Genomic DNA, 22,258 nt, shown 5'->3' with positions numbered 1-22,258 from the left:
CTTTGGAAAACTGCACAGATACTGACATCTGCTAATGGACTTTCCTCAGAATAAGCCAATGCCAGATCAGATATTCATTTGCACGAGGGATTCTACGTCCCAGACATAGTGCTGCTGTACAGGCTAGCAGTAAGAATGTAGACAGAGAGCTAGTTAATAGATTCCTGTGCACACTTGGAGTCCTCCTGTTAAGGACTGAAATGCCAGTCTAGCAGATTTCAGCAAACATTACACTACCCCCACCAGCTGCTCATTTCTTTAATTCCACCCACATCTTCAGTCATGCAAGTAATCTTTCCTTATTCAAAACACTGTACTGACTTCTGGGCAATTCCTCATAGCAGTCATGTACTCCCACAGATAAAAGTGTAGTGGAATGTGAGGTAAAGGTTCAGAACACACCACACGTTCTTCAGGTAACTTTAAAACAATCAAGAACATATTACAGGGTTCCTCAGACAGTTTTCATACCAAAAAGAGAGATTGAAGTGGGTTTTATGCATGCAATGAGCTGGATTCTCACAGTAGAACATTTGTAGAAGCGACAAAAGTAGAAAATGTTTGTATAATGCCACCATTCAAGTATTTCTTTATCAAAAGAGCATATTTTATCTCAATAAAACAGCATATTACTATTCCATTACAGATTTACAGCAGCTCCTCTATCACAATGGGTGATTCCCACATAGTATTGGCAGCATCCGTTGTAACTAGGCAGTTTGTCGTCCTGACATACACACACATTCTGTGTGACACTATTCCCAAGGGGTCAGCTTAAGAAATTGGAAGAAAATAAAAAGGCCATTTACACCCAGAATTCTAGGTTCAATTCTGGAGCTCTCTGACTAGTGTCAAAAGGCACTCACTCTGTGCAAGGACTAGAGGATGATATGTGATGAAACATATAACAACTAGAAGTGTGACATATCCTTCTGCCATTGATTTCATTCTAACAGCATTGAATGATAAGACTTTCAATCTTGGACTTGTTGCTTCAGAACAGACACAATATTTATCATAAAAATGACTTAAACTCTCACTATATACTTCTGCTCACCTAGGAAATAGTGGAGATATGGTTACTCTAGAAGTAGTTTGTGTTAGACAGGAACTAGATATAAACAATGTGGAATATAAAATTATCCTGTATGAGATTACATGGATATCACTGCTCTATAACCAGTCACTTCAGTGTGACTCCACAAGGGCAAACTGATGAAAAATCCCATATTTCCAACAACTGTTAAAAATTAGTTCCTTCACTGTAAAGATTCTGCATTTAACAGAGATTCTCTGTGCAGATCCTAAATTACACTTCTGTAGCTACCCAACAACTGCTGCTGTCATGAAGACCAGATATAGGGAGGATGCAGAAGTACTTCCAGAACTTTGTGCTTTTTTTTGTTGTCTGCTTTCTTTCTTCTCTGAAAAGTTTCAGTTTAATGGAGTGGGATTTAAGGTGATTTTACAATTCCCTCAAAACTTTAGACTATTCTATTGCCTGAAGAAGTTAGTGTGAAGAGTGTCTAACCATGTAATCAGAACTGCTCTGCACCTTTTATTCCCCTACTTCAATGACCCTGCTTATTTCTGTCTGCTTTTAGAACAGCTTTGTGGTTTTTGTCCTTAGACCAGTAGAGTAAAGGCTTGAGGATTAAAAGCACAGTTAATATTTAACTCACTATTTCCTGTAATACTGGCATTTTGAGTGCTTTTCACAGAGAAACAACAATCTTGCTGTTCCAAGTGTGGACACTACAAAGGATGCTCACAAAACAGTGAAGCTGAGTAGAGGGGACACAAATTTCGAGAGAGAATTGGTATTTGCAACACAGGCTAAGTTAAATCCAAGTGTGGAATGTCAATTCTGAATGCAGGAAATACACTGAATTGGTAAAGCCTCACGTGTTAGAAGCACCAAATCTAGAAATTCTAAATGAATTTCATAGCAAACAAAAGCCAGCAGAATGAATCAGAGATGGTACCACAATGAGTATTGGATCATGTGTCCACATTTTACACTAGTTCTCAATGCTTTGCTTCCATTTAGATCTATGAGAACACTCAGTGGATGTGTGGCAATCAATACTCACTCAAGATTATTCTGCAGGTAATAGAGGACTCCAAGCTCATTGAGGGTTCGAGCATTATCTGGTGTATCCTTGCCTAACGTGAGCTCTTCCAATTGCAGGGCTCTTTGACGCAGGAGAGCAAAGCCACACTACAGCAGAGCACAAGGGAATGAATGGAAGCCAGTCACCATTACTTTTAAGACGTACAACTAAAGACAGAAAACTATTTAGTGCCAAAGGAACACAGTAATCCTGCTTGAGTTCTGTTTTCTAGATAAATGGCACATAGGCATTCTGCTTATATACAATATAACAGTAAATTTCACCAAACATGCTTCCAGGCTAAGTTACTGTGCTGTCATATAGCTCTGTTTTCCTTGTATCATACATGTTAATTTAGCTAAACTCTGCTGTTCAGTTAAGCAATTCAGATCAAGTTCTTAGATTTATAAGCCCAAAACTTAAAATCAAGTTGATCTCCTATCCTAAATGCTGTATACAAACACACAGAAGGTATTACTCAAGGCTTGACATGGATCTCTAAAACAGGCTGCCAAGCTAACATCTACAGGCAAAGTGAATGACAAGTAAAAAGTGTGGCCATTGTTACACAATCTGCCTATTCTTGATTTCTGCAGTCTTAATAAAAATATTTGTGCAGATGAACTCATTACAGAAATAGAGAAATTCATTTGTATTTGAGCACTGTGGAAATCACAACCGTTCTATGGCATTTCACCACTGCTAGAGCTACAACTAAAGCTCTGCATTTACTATCTGAATTCTTACAGTACAGGCACTACCTGAGAAACCAACCCTTAGCTCAAGAATGACGAGAGAAACTCTTAACTGAAGAACACAGAAGAAGAAATAGGGAAAAATTCAGTACAGCACCCAGTATCACCTACTGGGATTATCCACTGCAGTAAGCACTCTATTCAATAGTATTTGCAGGATAAATGCCTGGAGAACACCTTTTATTCCATTATCACTTTGACAGCCAATTGTATCAGCAGTAATTCTGCACCCCTGAAACAGATATATATCCACTTTCTCAACTCCACACCAGGTGTACTCATGCATCTCCACTTCCAGCAGAGTTGAAAGGACAGTTATCAAAGCTGCTGCTAGGCTACCTCACCGCCCGTGCTCTCTATTATCAAAAGCATTGGAGCTTTGTCAGCTCTGCAGACACACTTTATCATCTATTTATCAGAGCCCTGCACTTTTATTAAATATCAAACTTTTCCTTACCAAACTGCCTTTCCTCCTCGCTGCTTTCTGGCGTATTTTGAAGGACTTTTTCCTCAGCTGCTCAGCTTGTTCATATCTGAAAACATTTATAGTGTTAGAAGAATGCCAAATGTAGCATCAGGGAACATTTTGGAAAGCTTCTAAGTTACTTCAGCGTACAGATTTAAGGGGAATTTAAGAATCTTAAAAAAACCAAACCCACAAACCAAAAACCTCACACTTTTTGCCAAAGACAGAAATATCCAAAAGGCCTGGGGCCAGACAGTGCTCTTCCTTTATCTCTAAAACTTTGTTAAACTATGCACAAAAGCTGGCCCCTACTGGGTGGCCTGCTATGCAAGAATACAGAAAGGATGCTCGTGGTTACACTGGAACTTTTAAAAAAAGAACCAAGGAATTGTTCTGGCTTCAGGAAAAAAATCTTTTGTGCTCCAAATAAAGAAAAAAAATACCAGTAATGAAGCTTACTTGTTCTGCTTTTGGTATAAGGTTGCAAGTGCATCAAGTTCACGGGCTACCCGAGGATGTTCAGTTCCATAAGCATTTTCAGAGATTTCCAGTGCCTGCTTATACAGCTGTTCAGCATTTCCAAACTTCTTCCACTGAACATAAACTCCTGCTAGCTGGTGGAGAGACTGTGCCACCCTTGGGTGGTCTGGGTCCAGTGCAGTCTCTCGAATTTCCAGAGACCGCTGCAGAGGAGCTACTGCCTGTAACAACAAAGTTCAGAACATGATGGCCTGATCCTATACATCACATTAACAACTGCAACAGAAAGCATACACTGAGCTCAGCTTAATTTGCCTTCTTGTTGTTACAACAACCTCTAAATGGACTTACCTGACTGAGAAGACCTAGGTCCTTAAGAAACCGTCCCAGGGTCTCATAAAGATCAGCCAGGCAGATCATACTTTCCTCTCCCTCACAGCTTTTTTCATATTCTTTCAGAGAGTCAAAATACTCAGCTGCCATAGAGCTCTTATCTTTCCCAACCAGCTGCCAGTAACTCAGCAAGGCTGCAAAATGTCCCCTGTTTTAACAAGGAAATAAGAAGCTCATCTTATCTCTGATACCCCTCTATTTAGACTGATGGTAGCTTAGAAGGGCTGTATGCACAAATACTGTCATCATGCTACAGCATCTACAGAGACAACTCATGGAGACTATTGCTGTTCAACAGCAGTATTTATCCCTTTACCAACCCCCAGGTGTAACAGAACAGAAAAGATTATTTATATGACAACAGCATTTAGCATTTCAGCCTCTACCGTTCCAGCTCCTTTGATCTATATCTGTCTTTCTGATTTATATTGATAAAATATTACTTAGAAATACTTTTAACTACCAAAGCAGTGGCTATCTTTGTACCTTTTGTAAAGGTTTTGGGACACAAAGAGATTCAAAAGACAGTTGTGCAGCTTTTGCTTATCACCCTGCTGTTGGAAGAGCCAGGGAAGTTCATCTGCACTTCTCCAAGTCACTCGGTCTCGACTATTGAGAGAAAAGCAAACCAAAATGAAAATGTTGAAAGGCTTAACAGATCTTGTCAATTTGATGCGAAAACTAGGCAAGCATACAATAGCCATACTTCAATGTCTAAACAGAGAGACTTAATCTAAGACCTGTGTACTCCATTTTCTCACATCCTCAGTTTAATTTCACCTCAGAGGTGCTGTAGTCCCCAGGTACCCCACAGGAAGCTGTGCCTTCCCCTCCCATATGGATTAATCTGTGCCTGCTAGGGGGACAGCAGCCCATTGTCCCTTTGTGCCCCCTTTGCCTGGCATGCTGTGACTCTCTTAGCTTTTCACCAAACAACAGTGGATACTTGGAGGAGCAGTAAATAGATAACTGCATCAGGGACACATTAACTTGGGACTGTAAATGCAACTCAGTTTTCAAGCTGGATATGAACTTGTAGCTGTTCAGCTGCTCTACTGGACCTCCTCTTGTGTATGTGGTATCTGCTTGCTGACCACAAGTGGTCTTCTGCTGGTTCTTTAAGTTTCAAGCAACTTCAACTTTCCTAGGATTTACTAAGAGTTAAAAATCCACGTGGGGTCAGTTACCACAAAAGAACTGATGTAGTATAAATTCAAGCCCTACCTTTCCACCTGCTACCTTTATTACACGCCCACTGCTCTCCATAATCCTCAGTCTTTTCCAAGATCAAAAAGCAACATATCAATACTAAACTGCTAAACTGACAACTAGAGTTTTGCAGAGTTATTCTGCCATAATGATTTACTAAACTGAGTCAAAGAAACTACAGGAAGAAAACAAAAATATCCATGTGGCATAAAGGCCGCAACTTAGAGCATCCTGAGGAATTCTGACGCACCTTAACTGCATGGTGAAATACTCCACTAGTCTTTGTCTATAGGCAGAAATCACATTTTCACCTTCTTCCATATACTCTAGTCTCACCATCTCCCAAGCCTGAAAGACAGTATAATCAAGATAAAGAGAATGCAGTTCATTAAGTTCTGGTGAGACCAGAAGGGGCTTAAGGGTGTGGAGTTTCACTTGTACGTGTTTAGAATTACAAAATTTACCTGGAGGTGCTGGAACTTCAGCAAACCACAGCCATATGTCAGTAAACACATTTTGTGCAGGCTGTGAAGGAGGGAGGCTAGCACTGCAGAAGACAGTTCAGGATACAGTTCCATCAGCTCTGACTCACTCACACCATTGTGGCTAACACCAATGACACACAGCATCTACACAAAGCACAAAAAATGTTTTGCACACTTAGCAATGTTTGCTGCAGAGCTTAGTTACACTGAAACTCCAAAACAAACCCCAACCCACCTGTTACCATGCATAACTTTGTATGACAAGGGAAAAATACCTGCCTACACAATCTCTTTCTCTATTCTGTTGTCAAAGAACAGTCCTCAGTGCTAATGGGGTAATACATCACCAAATGGGAAACACTTTCCTCTGAAACACTGGAGGACAATAATCCCATTATCATAAGGAACTTCAATCTAAGTGAAATATGCTGAAGCTCTTCCAGCAACTACTGAGCATCATGTCCTAATCAAAATAATGTTCCACACACAGGGAAATTCTGCAAAGGTAGGAAAAGGAATCAGAAGTCTGGTAAGCAGTGCCCTGTACTCACCATGTTTTGATTACATTTACTATGCTCAGCGTAGTTAATTGTTGGATTACAGTGGTGACCAGTAAGAAAATGCTAATTCTGTACCACAGCACAGTGGAAAAGTTCTGTTTTGTGAGACAATAACTTAAGTGAAATTTATCAGCAAGCAGTTATATGTTCTACAGCTATGCAGCAAACAGATTAATAAAATTGCCCCTTGACTACTAATAATACAGCAAACTTTGATCATATATGTGAACCAATAAAAGACTTATCATACAACATTAGTTATTATTATATTAGTTAATATTATATTTGCTTTTAAATTAAGAAAAACTCTATAGTAAAGAATATACATTACCTATAGATATATTGATGCATTCTCTGCTTACCTCTCTCAGAAGATCTTTCTCTTTATCACTCTGCAATGATTCTTGAATTGATCTCAGAACAAGCCTGTACAGTGACACTGTGTCTTGACATTGGAAACACTTTTGAAGGGTTTCATCAATGTTTCCTGTATTTCCAACACTGAGCAGAAGAACAAAAGGGAAAGCTTTAGCATATTAAACTTGGCTGAGTAAGATGAACTGAAATTACTGAAGAGCTCTATCACAAAAGTGTTCTGAATTACTACTGGGTTTAAAAGGTGCACAGCATCTGGTGAGATCAAACACAGAAGAGATGAATTCCTGAAGCCACTTTCTGTCACATCTTGTCTGATTTTTCTATATAAGTGCAATATTTTTATTAAAAAAAAAAAAGAAAAAAAAAGTAATTGCCATGTCCTTTCCTCCAGCAGGAGCACAGAATATCAGGTTGGATACAGACAAAACCGTTGCTGTTTCATTTAATGTTTCATTTACAAAACATGTTTTCAGGACCAATTAAGCATTCTAGGCCATAAAACAGAAACAAAACATAATGGAAATGAGTCACCCAGAGTAAATTGTCAATCAGTGTATCATCTTCTGGGAGACTCTAAACTAAAAATGTGTCTTTCTCAACAAGATGCTAGGTTAATAATGCACTTATTAAGCACTCTCTTGCACAAGAGAGACTCATTTTCTCCACAGCAGGAATTGTAGGGCAAAGTACCATATCAAGATGTTAAAATAAACAGTTGTTGAACTTCCTTATATCAGTAAATACAATGAACCTGAAGAAAACTTTTAACAAAACAATACCAATATTCTCCAAATACCTTTAAAAAGCACTGAAGTGACTGATATTCAATTGTATGCTCTGGTTTTCCCTCCCATTGCATTCAGTCAGCAAAGTGGGAAAATTTTGTATCCTGCTCCACTGGATTTTTTTTAACAAGATTAATTCTGTGTTAAATGAATGTAATTCAAAATCTTAACAAGCCTACTTAACTCTTCTAATCCTGTGATGGGCACAACAGTTACAAGATCATCTCAACTTACCAAGCAATGGTTTTGCCTAAGAGAGTGACATACAAAGCATTGCAAGTCGTGGCAGAACGACAATGTCTCTCAAGCTTCTTCTCCTGCAACGTTTTAAACAAAATGTGTACGATTCTTGAGATGAAATAAACCACACCAATAAAATGTTCACTGTTTCACAAGAAAATGGAAGTTCTAGGTATGTTTCTATCTGTAACATCTGAAGACTATTGACAGCTAACTAGTGCACAAAATACTGCATGTTTTTCTAGCTATAGAAGCATACAAGTGACATTTTCCTTTTGTATTTAAGATGAAAACAGCTAGGACCATTACTAGCACTACAACTCTCAAGATGAGGAATACCTTACCAAACTGGTCTCCAAGGCAAAAAGCTATAATATTTTTCTCCCCACTCTGCCAATCACTTTTTTTGTATTATGGAATAATAAACCTAATATTCTTTAAAAAAAGAACACGTTTGCAGTAAGATGTGTAATTTATGCTGTTCCATCTGTGCTTCAGTGCTATGAGCCACGGGGTAAAAATACTCCAACTGTGTGCCATCATGAGCAGCAATATTAGAAGTTTCTTTTGGCTGCTGAGCTTATGTTATCTTTCCATATTGTCATTAAAAGTTATAGTAGAGTAAAACACTTTTAGAAAACCTGCAAGAGAGACATACCTGCTCTTTAGTCAATTTAACATTTGCACAGTTACATTCTGCACTAATGAGAGATTTAACATCTTTGGAATTCAGTGGATCAAGATGAAGAGTAGGCCACAACCTTTGGTAAGAGAGAACAAAGTCGTATTCAGACCTTATTAAATAGCACATCACAGAAAAAAAAAGGATATCAAAGTTCCATATCTTTCAAAAGATTAACATTAAAGTAGTAATTGAAGCTATTCCCTGCTACTAAGAAATTACAGTCATTGCAAGTCAAATTTCACTTTCAGCCTTATGCTGGATCTACATCATGGTATTGCAGTTCTTTATGTGCATGGGACTGCATTTACTATCCTCCTACCTATAGTCACATGGATAGATGACTAAACATCTAAAACAAAAGTCTGGTTTCCAAACAGTTAAAGCTCATCGTCACTGAAGTCACAATAGAGAAGCTTTCATCGTCCTTGATGGCTGCAAAACCCTGTCCTATTAAATCACCAAGTCTTGACAAATCTGGGTGTTTGCTCTTCAATGAGTAACTGTAACTTAAAACAATAATTCTAACACAGGCTACTTTGAAGCATCTCAGAAGTGCAACATACCTCCAAGGCTGCGGACACGTTTCTACATTCACTGATACAATCACTCTCACATTCACTGGCAGTGGATCTATCAGCCACTTCATGTGCTTCTCAGCTTGCTTAAAAACAAATTTGGATTACTTAATACAAAGGTTGTTCAGAACAATGCCAAAAGTTGACATATGTCATGAACTGCACAACTCATTGAAAGGAGTCTTAAATTCTCCAGTGTCCTTAAAAATTGTTCATGAATCTGGTTCTTGAAACAGTACTAAATGATCCACTGATCTTATCAGCATATCAGCATCATATCACATATCAGCATGACTGCACGTTGAAATGTTCACCTCATAAAGACCAGGCTATTAAGATGTCCAACGAGTCAGCTAAGAGTTTTGGTTCTTTGGATCAATAATATAGGGAGATTGCTCAAAAATTTAGGTGTTATGATAAATTTAGAAGGGAAAAAAATCCACACAACCCACACAAAATGTATCTATAAAAATCAAGGCTTTTTTAACTCAGCTGCTCTTTTTGCAGAACTATTTTCTATATATGCTCTTTAGAACAAAGCAAAGATTAATAATTCTCTTACATAGATACAGCAGAACATATAACAACAGTCAAGATTTCCTTTAAACTGAAATGGCAACTATTTTCAAACCATACCTGTATCTGGTCAATAGAATCAATAATTATAATAATGCTGCCTTGATGACGTGCAGAAAGTTTTTCCAGCCAGCGGGGAAACTCTTCCAGAAGTTTAGCTGGATCCAAAGTCAGAGGTGACACTAACCAAGAGTGTTGCATAAGCTGCAGAATTAGAAACATAAAGTACATTAAAAAATCAACTAGGCTAGTTGAAAGAATTCCTGTAGACACAAAAGGAAAAAAAAAAAAACCCACTACATGATCTTGGGGCATTTTTTCTAGTCAAGTTCACACAGAATTCTTTCCTTTTCTTTGCAGAGTAAAGAATATTTTTTAAGCTTGTGTAAACTCTAGACAGACAATCTGAGTTTACACAACAGATAAGGAATCTGGACACTTAAAGGGATTAAAAGTTGCAGAGGTTAAACAGGCAGACTTCTAAAATACATGAGAAAATTGCAAGGAAAGCACAACTGAACTCATTTTTCTAAAGGTTTTAGTCCTGTGAGGTCTTGAGTGCCACCCTGTGAAGGAAAAAGAAAGCTCAGGCCCTGGCCCAAAACTACTCCTCACCTGTTCCCCATGTATCTAGGATACAATTAAACAAATAAATTAACATAGAAGAGAGACTAGGCTAGGAACAATATGGTGCCAACTGGTGAATACAGCCTCAGGTTTCTAAACACATAGCCAGAAGTAACACCTGCCTTTCTCATTGGTCAGATTGCAGGATATTTTGGAAGAAGCTTACATGATTTTGTAAGTCCTCAATATAGGTCACTAGAAGCACAACTGCTAACACTGCTAAATATATTCATAATATATTATGAATATCCCAGAGATGCTATTTAATTGATCTGCATTCAATGGACAGGATCAGATTCTAGCCACTGTAAAATGCTTAACACTTCTATTCCCCTTAACTGATGGAGAAAAACATGCAGAAAATTTTCTCTTTTGTCATACACATGAGCACCTTCCAAAGAATGACACAATGCAGGGCATGTAATAATCCATCGTACCTTTAAAGTAAGGCGTTTAATTATCAGTGCAGATTCTGAGCTAGTAGACATGGGCCTCCCGACAAAGTGATAAAGAATTATAGTATTTGGTGAATGCTTCTGTTGCAACTGAATCCTAAAAATTTAAAAAAAGGTATTTAACAGACTATAATTTTGCAAATATACCTCAAATAAAAAAACCATGAGTTTTGCAAAGGACACAGATTGTCTGAGCAAAAGGTGTTCCATGTTTATCTTGCAAAATAGGATAAACATTTCCCGAGCTATAACTTTTTATGTCAGATTCCATTTTTGCCCTTCCCAGTACTGCTAGCCATTAGCAAGTGCCCTTCTTGCCACTGGTTGGTCACATGTCACTAAGCTTTTAAGAAGTAATGACAATATCAATTTATTTTTATGTCAGCAAATTTTGTCATAGCCTACAAGTGAACATAAAATACATTTCTAGGATAAATTATTGGGTCTGGTCTTTCCTCTGTTTCAGTAAAAGCATCCAAAGGGTCATTCTTGTGTTATCAGAGAAGGGTAACACTATTGAGCTACCAAAATCATTTATTTATGCTGTGCAAACACAGATCTTTAGGGCACTGCAATTGCAGTCACAGAGATGTTAAAGGCAGTCTAGATGGAATTAACTATTCAATTATTACATATCTTTCCAGAATGCTTCAGTAACTTCCGTGCTTTGCAAATACTCCCCTTTTACCTCTAATTAAAGTGATGGGATATTTGAAATGTAACGTAAACTTTTTACTTATATTTCATTCATCAAAAATAAAAAAAGAGTTTAAGCTACCATTTTGACAGGAGGAGAGATTTCCCAGAGCCTGGTCCTCCTGATACAAGCAGAGGTGGAATTGGTGCTGGTGCTGCTACCAGGTCATTTAGACGTTCAAAATACTATTAAAAAAAAAAGAAACAATAACTAGAAGTATTCCAGTGTTTAAGGGAAAAATAGAGTGCTTGGTATTGCAATTCATCTAGATGTAAAATACTTGTACAGATTTATTAAGGTAAGTGCATAACTACCGAAATGCAATATAACATAAATGGAAGTAAGTTTTGTGATGAATCACTTAAATCAAACTTTCTTTTAAAGAAAGTGTAAAATAAACACTTGTTTTTAAAAATACCCTCTATTTAAAAAGGAACTTTCAGTGCTAATAAACTGAAATTGTGTTACTAGAGTAAAGCAAATGGGTGCTACGTTTGTTCAGGCTTCTCCATCCCTCCTTCCCCCCAGCTACTCCACTGCATTGCCCATGGTTGCCATGATAAAGCCTTCACAGCTGGCATCTGCCACAAGGTATATTTTGAGGCACTAAGTACGCACAAGAAAGGCTTTCTTTCATCACACAAATGCCCAAGAACATTGTAGCACAGTGCAGGGTGACAAAATTAAAAACATCTTTCATCCACTTGGGAGAGATATTTTGTCTGCAGAAAAGAAGTGGAGGCACATTAATACACCTAGGTGTTTTTCCTATGAATTATCCGGTATTTTAGTGTTCTAGAATGTAGTAAAAATTGCACAATCCTCCAAATCATTGCCAATATATGAGTAATGAAGTGAAAGGATAAGTTGTGCTAGTAAAATATGGGTACCAACAATACAATAACATAGAAACTAAGTGCTTATGTTACATTATAACATCACTGAATGTTGCCCAAATAAGATGTTGCATCACTTTTCAGGACCACTTCAATGTTTTTTTCTCCTACACTCATTATGTCTTCCCTACATAGAACTGTTCCTGATGTATCCAGTTTGAAATGGTTTTTAAAGTTTATTTCAAATTCAGAGTCAGCACTCAGCTATTCAGCAGTTCTCTACTTCTAAATTTCCTGTTTTCTTCTCACGTGTGGCTACATGGTGAAATGAAATCTTTTCACAGGTCTTTCAGAGATGATCTGTCTCCAGGTGTCAAGACAGAGATTGGATTTCCTCAAAAAAGAAAAAAAACAAACTTCAAAACATTCAGAGTCTTTTCTATTGACAACTGAAGTCTGGGAGGACACCCTACTTCTGGCACACCATTAGAGTGCTCTGCTCCAGTGAAGAAACTGCTTCTTCATCAATGTCACTGAACAACACACAAACTGGCGCGTCTCCCAGAAAATAAATACGCCGTGTATATCAGACATATGGCTTCTCTGGCCTAAGGAGTAATAGCCTCAAGGATGCTCTCAGACACAGCTTCTTCTGTAGAAGTACATCTTGCCTAAGAAGAGATGGAAACAAGCGATGACTTCATCTGTATACATTTCCAGAGTACTTACTTTCTGAAATCCCAGCTCACAGGTAGAATTAGATGCCTGCTGAAAAGCTTCCATCTGTTCTTGTTCATCATGTGCATCCCACAACACATCACCAAAAACAACTTCTTCAGGAGCCGTGGAGTCTTCCTTATTACCCAGATCTTTGCCTTCTAGTTCTGTCATTTCACATCCCAATATATCCTAAGTAAAAAGAAAATTACATGGAGAAAATTGCAACTTCACTTCTTAACAGTGCAGGCATATTTGGTATTAGTCTCAATTCCACTGTGTATGAGTGCAGCTCTATTAACATCAATATGCTCATTTCCTTTTAGCCTAACTGAGAACATAAATAAATGAGCAATTAGATGAAACCAAGTTAACTCTTGAGTGCACAGGTCTCAAGATATTAGGTTTAATCTTCTCATAGCAGAAGCAACTCACCACAAAGAAGGATAAGGAGAGAATGGCCTATGCAATCTTTGCTTATCCTATGATATGGATAAAGAGAAATTAGAAGATAATTTAGGCCATGACTAGATTGCTTTGCCCTATTACTTCTGCTTCTGTCCATAAAAACACTACTCAGTTTTGAGGTTTACTTTCCACTTGCTGATTTCTTTTCTTGTCAGATATTAATGACAAAACGCAGGAAGATCCTCTGAATTAAGTCCAAGTAGCTTATAGTAATCACACTGACAGCATCTACACTCATAAATCAGAGTAGGAACAGAGTAAGATGAAATCCATCCTCTACCTGTTTAATTATCTTTTCCACACAATTATAGATTTCACATGCTCCTTCCTCCACACCTCCACAATGATCAATCATCTGAAAAAATAAAGGGCAAAGCATGACACAACTCTGAACCCAACTGAGAATGGTATTTAAGACTTCCAACAAAAACATTCTGGGACACATTTAAATTCAATTCTGTTGTATTCCTTAGGTGGGATTCACTTTTCCCAAAGCTTTTAAAAGCTGGGCATCTAGCTTCAGCTTTTCTCAACAGTTGTCTCTGCAGAGGGAAATGAATGGCAACTGATCTATTTTCAGATGGAAGGAATCTCTCTGGAGGGAGGTACACTTCTTTTTCTTCAGTATCTATAGTGGGACCTTAAATAAATGTCTTTGCCCTTTCAATGACTAACCACAGGTAAGAAATTCTATTCTTACAATACATGGGGTTTTTTTCAGGGAAAATGCAGTAGCTTTTTTTCTCCCCTGCTAATGAAAATTTCATAACACTCATAAATTTCAGCTTTACCAATCTGCTCATATAATGAGCATTGAGAGCAACAAATGGAATGCAATTTGTCCTAAAATCTGGGACTACTAACACTTGATGTTTATAGCAGGAAAGGATGCCTTTTAACATTCATGTGTCTTTAAAATGCCATACCTTTGCTTTGCTCAGGTGAGAAATTCGCTCAATTAACTGTTGCAGTGGGACTGAACTGACTCTGCCATCTTCTTTTCTGTGGTAAATTAGCCGGGGTTTTTCTTCTGAATTTCTCAAGAAGGCTTCTTCACAGTCCTCCAACAAACAACTAGATTGGAAAGCAGCATTCTTGTGCTATATTACACTGCTGTAGTAAACAGTTCAATCAACACAAGCTCCAAAGATGGGTTTCACTGCAAAATCTAATTCAAAAGTCAAACCTATTTACAACTAAGAGCAAGCAAGTATTGCAGTAGAGAATTTAAGATAAATTTTGATGCAAGTGAAAGCTAAGAGAGGAATTTATGCTACTTGTACCACAACTATTAAAATAGTTTATTGTTTTTTATGTTATTGCTTTGTAAATTAAAAGTTGATCTTCCTGTAATACCAATATGCAGAGTGAAAAAGGTAATTGCCTTGCATGGAAAGAAAATGGATTCATACATGATTAATAAGCATCATATACATGCTCTGCCATCATTTGTTGGAAGGCTCTGTTCTATTCCTTGACCTTTTTAGGCAAATTCCTTTAGTACTTCTCAGATGTAGGATAGTCTTTTAATTTATAGTAGTTGAAAAGGTTAATTACACACCTCCAAACTCAAAACCACTTTGTATTTATGTATGTGAACGATATCAATGAATAGTATTCCCAGCAATCTATTACTGTTCCATGGAAAGGACTATACAACTTGGGGATGCTGACAACAGCAGACAAGACCTCTCAATTATGTTATTTATATGGGCATTACAGTTTTGCTAACAGAAATTCTTTAAGTGAATACTACTGGTAGAAACACTTCTTTATGGTGTTTTTTCCTTGTGTATTTTGTTCTTAAACACTTGTGACCCACATAAAACTGAATTATTTGGCAACAGAGTGCCAAATGACCCTCAGGAGTTGACACTATCTAAGAGCATAAATATATGGCAACTCTAGTCTGATTCCTCTATGAAAACAAATCAACATCTTCTGTGGCTGTTCCCTGCAGTGCTTCATTTTTGTAAATCTTAGCTGCAAATGTCTTAAACCAGTCATTTCTCTCTAGACAGATGTTTTATTTACAGAAACAGGAGCTCTAACTAATACAAGAGCTCTAATAATAAAACAGCGTTTGAGTTCAAAATCGACCCCTAATAAACTTAATACATACCAGTATCTTCAAATATTTGCGTTCATACAGATGTTTTGGAATGACTATTCTGTGATTCTTTATCTTTTCTAATCCTTTTTCTCTCTTATTCAGCAACAGGACAACCCACCCCAAATATCAAACTTCACCCAAAATTCCCAAATGCTTAACAGAAACAGTTCTAACACCATTCTAAAAGTTCAATGTTTTTCATTTAGTAAGTCATGTTTCTTCTTCTAGAAGGTTAGGAAATTACTCACTGAACAAACAGAATACATTGCATCACCATTTGTCATAAAACATCATGACTTCAGTAAATCAGGAAGCTAGCATAAGGTATCACACAGAAGAGCTATGAAATCAGTCAAAATTAGTCAAAGATAGAAAATAATAAAAACAAAATACTTCAGGTAGGTGTAAAGCTAGATAAGCAAATGAAAAATACTGAGGACACTGACATCAGCAATCTGGTGTTCCTAAGACTCCAGCAATACACACAACAGAGATTTGTTCTTGCAAAGTTGCGTATTATGAAGACATCTTGAATCCATGCCGGATTTTAAGCGAATCTATCTACAAAAAAAAGGAAATGCTACAAAGCTTATAGATGCTTTCAACTGTCTGTACCAGCAAACCTGAAGTTTCAAGAAGTATCAGTATTAGAAGACACTAGCTTAGGAAATGTACTGAGCAAAGCAACATAAACATTTTAATAAGCCATGAACTTTGTATAAATTACCAGTTTCCATCTGCATTAGCAATCTGGAAAATGCTTACCTTGGCAAAGTTAAATGTAGGAGCAAAATGACCACTGAACTTTTTTCAATTTCCCATTTTCTTACATCCCTAAGAGGTCTTTCGTTTTCTGCTGAAAAATTAACAACTTGGAAGAAGTACCCCATTGTTTCACACACTCTTTGAAGTTTTGGTGAGTAGTTCTGAAAGCAATTCAAATAACAGCGATATTACTAAATCTGCATAGCACTAAGGACCTACTAGATAAATCTCAGTTTCTTTTCTATAGGTAGTTTCTTTCTCTGAAGTCCTTGACAATACTTACACTAATTTCAATGAAATTAGGCTACACCTACTAAAGCTTTCAAAAAAATATTAGACAAATCTTTGAATAAGTATCACAGGGGAAATGTAACAGCATATAAGTTAACATAAGATTGTGAGATACTTACTCTAATGAAGATGTCCACTTCTGGCTGAGTCTCATCAGTACTAATAATAAAACATCTTACTGTGTTACTCCACAGAGAGTGGGAAAACAGAGGAGTAACCTGTAATAAACTGGCAACGGCAGCATCCCAATCATCTGCCAATGAGAAAAAACCATAATGAAGTCTAGGGGTATTCACATCTGACTACACTGCATAACAGGTAAGTCATCACCTCTTAGCAGTATGAACACTAACATTTTATTTAAAATAGTACCAATATTTTTACTCAACTATTGTGATTTTATAAATTTGAATTTAGAGACGCCATATCATCTGACAGTGTAACAATTTGATAATGTGACTAAACAATGTCAAATATATTCATATTACCATTACAATGACATTTCCTCTAAAAAGGATTGATGAAAATCAAGCTGATAGCTGTAAAAGATTAAAATCACTCATAATCAAACTCTCTTGCAATCAGATTTCCATAAAGGCTCCCTAAGTAGAGTCAAAACCCAATCAAATCCAATGAAAAAAATAGGGATATTGTTTATTCTAGTACAAGTGTAACATTCATACTCAGGAAGCAGAGCATTGGAATAAAAATGCAAAAAAGAATACCAGCAGACACTGAAGGAAAAAAAATCACAATTTTCTGTAGTCAATATAAGCAACAAAATAGTATTTGATTTACTCACAATGAAGCCCCATTCACTATTGTTTACTAAAACCACTGCTGCATATATATTAAACCCAAATATATGAAACATAACTTAACATGTACAGCTATAATTCCTTTATTTTTACAAGGAAACAATCCCTTAGTCAAATTACTCAAGAATGGATAGAATCGGAGCTAAGAAAGAATTACTTAAGAATGGATAGAAAAATGACATAGACACTTATAATCCCAGTAAAAAAAACAACATTACTTACCCCTGTTTATATTTGCAAATGGTCCCTCAACGTCTATGGAACTATGAGCAAATTCAGGCCCCCTGAAAGATTGCTGAAGTTGCATCATACTACCCATGGATGGCTCACTCCCTAGAGCTCCTCCATTCCAGTATTCTGATTGTGCCCCAGTAGCTAAGAATTGGAAAACAAAACAAAACCTTCATTGTCACTAAACAAGATAAATTACCCCTCTCAAATACTCCAGCTGAAGCCTATTGCCAGATGCAACAGATCACCTTAGCAGATGGGTGCTGTAGTTCTAAAAGGGTGCTTGTCTGAAGTTAAAGAGATGTCACATTGCTAAAGGATGAGGTTATTTACTAATATTTGTTGTTATACAGACTGCTCACATATGTTGGGTTCAATTGCTGACTTGCATTACAAATCAGGAAAACAGTTCCCAGTATTGCTGCAGTCATTTGTGCACAAAGAGAATTGACAGCTTTCGTTCAGAAGCATTCCAGCACTGAAAAAGCATAAAGGGGCTGTAGGTCAGGACTGGAATTTATTCTCAATGAAAGAGCTTTCACAGCAGCTCTTCATAGTATTCTTGGATTACAGTTCTGCCAGTCAATATACAACATTCAAGACACTAAATCTTCCATAGAGAAAATCAGGAAATTAAAAAAGACAAGCAAAAAGTTAGAAGTATCAATTCAAATATTAATTTAACACAAGATAGAAAAAATACATAAACCAAGACTATACCTTTAAAGTTAATCAAATGCATAATTGCTACGCAAAAAGCCAATCACTGCATTTTGAAATGTTTCTACTTTTAAAGACTGCATATTTATACTCATGCCAAGATGTGACAGCTGATATTTCTCAAACAGTAAAACAAAAGTAAAGCAACAGCGCTTGCATACAGTTTTTCCTCAGTAACCCGTCATGGTACAAGAAGTAATAGTGGCCATCCTTCAGTGTTAAGGTGCTGCAAAAATCACTGACCTACTTTGAACGGGATACAAAGTCAGTGGACTGATTACATACCTATCTCTATCCTTCCCATGTTAAGAAGCACCTTAGAGCATATATAAGGTTTTGCCTTTTCTGTTTTCTAGGGCTTCCCTTTCAAAAAAATTCTTCAACAAAATGCCTTTGAGTCAGCTCCTGTTTGTTAAATATATAACTGCTATTCTGAAAACTACAATAGTTGAGACTAGCATATTTCATCACTCATAGATTGTAAGCCTAGGATTCCCCCTAGTTTAAGGTGTGCTTTTTGGATCCTTTGGAAGATAAATCTCTCATATCTAGAACCAGAAAACTCAGAAATGGCTAGAATCATAGAATCATGGAATTGCAGGATGGTAGGGGTTGGAAGGGACCTTTAGGGATCACCCTGTCCAACTCCCCTGCCAAAGCAGGTCCACCTAGATCAGGTCACACAGGAATATGTCCAGGTGAGTTTGAAGACCTCCAAAGGAGCCTCCACACTCTCCCTGGGCAGTCTGTGTCTGGGCTCCCTCACCTCCACAGGGAAATAGTTTTTCCTTATATTTAAATGGAACTTTCTGTGTTCCAGCTGCTTCCCACTACCACTTGTCCTGTCACTGGATACAACCGAAAAAAGTGACATCCCATCCTCCTGACACCCACCGTTTAGACATTTGTAAATATTAATGAGATTCCCCCTCAGTCTCCTCTTCGCCAGACTGAATAGCCCCAGGTCCCACAGCCTTTCCTCACAAGGAAGATGCCTCCATGCCTAAAAAGGGCTTTATTTTCCTCATGTATTCATTCATAAGACCAGAAATGTGAGGTTCTCACAATCTACACCAAGTTTGTAAAGTCAGCTGCCTTTAACTCTTAAGCTATTTTATGTTGCTTTTCATCTGGATTAGTAAAACTTTTTTTCAAAAGAACATAAATATCTGTCTTACTATTCAGAGGCTTCAGTCCTGTTATAGCCTAAATTCTAGGGATGAAATTCTCACCTGTAACATCTGTACAATTATCATCAGAATCAGACTCTTCGGGATCAAACACTTGGATTCCTTGGGCCTGAAGTCTCTGAAGTTTTGCTTCTAGCTCTCGCTTGGCCCTCAGTAAGTCCTGAATCTCATTTTCTTTTGTTTCTCTAAAAATCTATGAGCAGGAAAGAAAAAATAAGACGAACCATAAATCATGGAAAAAATGGAAACCTAGACTTAAATTCAAAGAGATGAAATCTTCTTCGAGTCTCATACTCTTAAATAAGGTCAAAAACAACCCTCCTTTTTATATACCCACCAAACACAAACATCTGTTACGATTTAAATATCATGAATCTTGCCAACAGTGCAAACCCAGGATCTATTACCCTGTTTTGAATTGCAGAAGTATCATCATGTGCAGCAAAGGAAAAGCAGAAGCATCAACTTGGCCTTTAAGCCATACCTCCAGAAAGTGTAAGGGCTTTTAACAGGCTATAATATTTTAGAGCCATAGAAATGCACCAATACACATTTTTCTTTATTGCAAGCTAGAAGTGTTAGAGTGTTATATATAAAATTTATTCAGAAATAACAGATCTCTGTGTGTATACATTCCTTCAGGGTGTGTCAGTTGGCAGCCCATGTTTTCTAGTCACTCTCAAATATAAATACAGGAATTTACTATAAAGATGCATCACTGCATGTTCTCCTTTTAATATTGTAAAAGTTTTTTTCTATGTTTTCCACAAAGTTTTACAGAGAAGTTTTGGTAGGATCATCTTCAAATAGGCAGCTATAATAACTATGATACTCCAAGCAGAGGTCTTCATGACAGCTATTGAAGAGTTTATTGAGGGTAACATAATCAAGTGACATCTATCTTCCTTTGAGTCATTTTCCAAAGAAAAGAAAAAAAGTCAGGCCATACCTTGAATTGCCTTTTGACCTTGTCTCGATCATGTTCAAAAGTAGCAGCTCTCTCCATGGCTTGGTATTTAGCTTCTAGTGCACTTTCTTTCTCTCTAAGTATTTTCTGGTAAGTTTTCTGAAGTGCCTGAAAACATTTAATAGTTTTTTTTCTGAGTGAATTAGTTTTCAGGTCTGACTACAACTATGTTATCCCAGCATTCTATGTCTCTCCTTACTCTTGGGGAGACAAGGGCACAGCGCACAGTCCCCATCACCAGGGGCACACCTTGGCTGCACCCCAACAGCTCACCAAGATGGCATTAGGCAATGCACCATTTCAATAGTACCTTACCCTCCTTGGGAAGGAAAGGCCACTGCACCCATTACCTCTCTGCCACAGCTCTCCTGGGAAGCAAGAAGCCACTTCCCTCACAGCCTCATGCAGGACAGCCCCAATTTGGCACTTGTTCCCCTCATCCCAGAGTGCGATGGGAGCTACCTGCAGCTCAGCACGCAGACGCTTGTTCTCCCTGTCCAGTTTGGCCTCCTTCTTCACCATGGAGGCCACCTCGTTGTTCTTGCTCACGCGGAAGATCTCGTACTCCTTCTTCAGGCGCTCGTACTCGGCCATGCACTCCAGCTCCTGCACCGAGGCCGTCGACTTGAAGCTGGCCCCGATGAGCCCGCCGGGCCGTGAGGCCCCAACGCGTCGCAGGGAGCCGCGCAGCAGCCGGGCCTTGGGCTTCACCTCCACCGGGATCTCGCAGGCCTCGCCGCCACCGCCGCCGTACGTGTCCTCGATCACCTCCCCGACCCCGCCCGCCGGGCTCACCAGGGACGACGCCGTCCCCATGGCTGGCCGGGGGACGCCGCAGCCGCCTCCGCTGCCGGGTGGGGCTTTAACACTGCGAGGAGCCGGTGCCTCGGGCGGGGCCTGACGGCGGAGACATGCCCGAGAGGGAGCGCTTCCACAGGCGGCTGCTCCCCGCCTTGCCCCGGCCGGCGCCCCTCAGCGCTCCCCTCAGCCGGCCGGCCCTCCGCGCCCGTGGGCCATGCTCCGGTCCTTGCGGCGGCCGGACGAGGAAGGGAGAGCGGGAGGAAGCCGCCCCGCGGGCCACCTCCCTCCCTCTCTCTCCCCCTCTCCCGCCCTGTCCCACGGCGGCTCCGTCCCGGGCAGCGCTGCTGGAGCGGCCCGCGAGGGGGAGCGCGAGCGGCCCAAGCGGGGGCGGCGGCCACCCAAGGGCGGGAATCTGCTCCTGAAGGAAAGTGGCGCGGCTTTGAGGGGCTTGGCTCCTACAGGCAGGAGCTAACCTGAGGGCACGACCAACTGCTCCATTCCGACCGGCACCAATCTCAGCTTGCGTCGGGGAAGCTTCAGCACCGCCAGGCCGGATAAGTCGGCAAAGAAGCACGTGTTTTCTCCTCAGAGAGCAGGGCCTGAGAGGGTCAGTCGTCACCTGTCCCAAAGCCCTCAGGCTGCGTCACACGCCGGGCAGATCACGATGTCCGGTTCTCTTCTGCCAAGCAAAGGCACACAAATTGAACCACAAGTTTTTGTGTGACCGAGACCTTGTGGGGGAATTGTCTCTCGCCACCGTGAAATTGTGAGCTTTGACAGCAGTTAGCGCCCTTTGAAGAGGAATAGCTGATGAGAGATGGTAGTGGGTCCAAGAAGTGCCGGGTAATGGTGCCACATCGA

At 39.0% G+C, this 22,258-nt stretch overlaps 1 protein-coding gene across 2 annotated transcripts in view; it reads right to left on the bottom strand.

Annotated features, from left to right (window-relative positions):
• The window catches only part of NPHP3 (nephrocystin 3), a 31,493-nt gene extending 9,776 nt beyond the window's left edge, over positions 1-21,717 (bottom strand). For both annotated transcript variants that reach the window (XM_061997329.1, XM_061997328.1), the window contains exons 1-23: positions 21,059-21,717; positions 20,579-20,704; positions 19,672-19,822; positions 17,711-17,863; positions 16,790-16,923; positions 16,380-16,540; positions 14,428-14,575; positions 13,782-13,856; positions 13,046-13,225; positions 11,562-11,665; positions 10,766-10,880; positions 9,762-9,905; positions 9,114-9,211; positions 8,524-8,626; positions 7,860-7,942; positions 6,825-6,963; positions 5,882-6,046; positions 5,668-5,765; positions 4,695-4,817; positions 4,167-4,356; positions 3,795-4,036; positions 3,327-3,402; positions 2,094-2,221 (exon numbers count right to left, since the gene is read on the bottom strand). In XM_061997329.1, coding sequence (XP_061853313.1) covers positions 2,094-2,221; positions 3,327-3,402; positions 3,795-4,036; positions 4,167-4,356; positions 4,695-4,817; positions 5,668-5,765; positions 5,882-6,046; positions 6,825-6,963; positions 7,860-7,942; positions 8,524-8,626; positions 9,114-9,211; positions 9,762-9,905; positions 10,766-10,880; positions 11,562-11,665; positions 13,046-13,225; positions 13,782-13,856; positions 14,428-14,575; positions 16,380-16,540; positions 16,790-16,923; positions 17,711-17,863; positions 19,672-19,822; positions 20,579-20,704; positions 21,059-21,412 — 3,290 coding nt within the window. In that variant the 5' untranslated portion in view covers positions 21,413-21,717. The remainder of the gene's footprint in view (positions 1-2,093; positions 2,222-3,326; positions 3,403-3,794; positions 4,037-4,166; positions 4,357-4,694; positions 4,818-5,667; positions 5,766-5,881; positions 6,047-6,824; positions 6,964-7,859; positions 7,943-8,523; positions 8,627-9,113; positions 9,212-9,761; positions 9,906-10,765; positions 10,881-11,561; positions 11,666-13,045; positions 13,226-13,781; positions 13,857-14,427; positions 14,576-16,379; positions 16,541-16,789; positions 16,924-17,710; positions 17,864-19,671; positions 19,823-20,578; positions 20,705-21,058) is intronic.
• Between the last annotated feature and the right edge of the window lie 541 nt (positions 21,718-22,258).

Source organism: Colius striatus, chromosome 5 (genome assembly GCF_028858725.1).
Source record: "Colius striatus isolate bColStr4 chromosome 5, bColStr4.1.hap1, whole genome shotgun sequence".
Taxonomy (NCBI): domain Eukaryota; kingdom Metazoa; phylum Chordata; class Aves; order Coliiformes; family Coliidae; genus Colius; species Colius striatus.
This window is presented reverse-complemented; position numbering and strand designations above follow the sequence as displayed.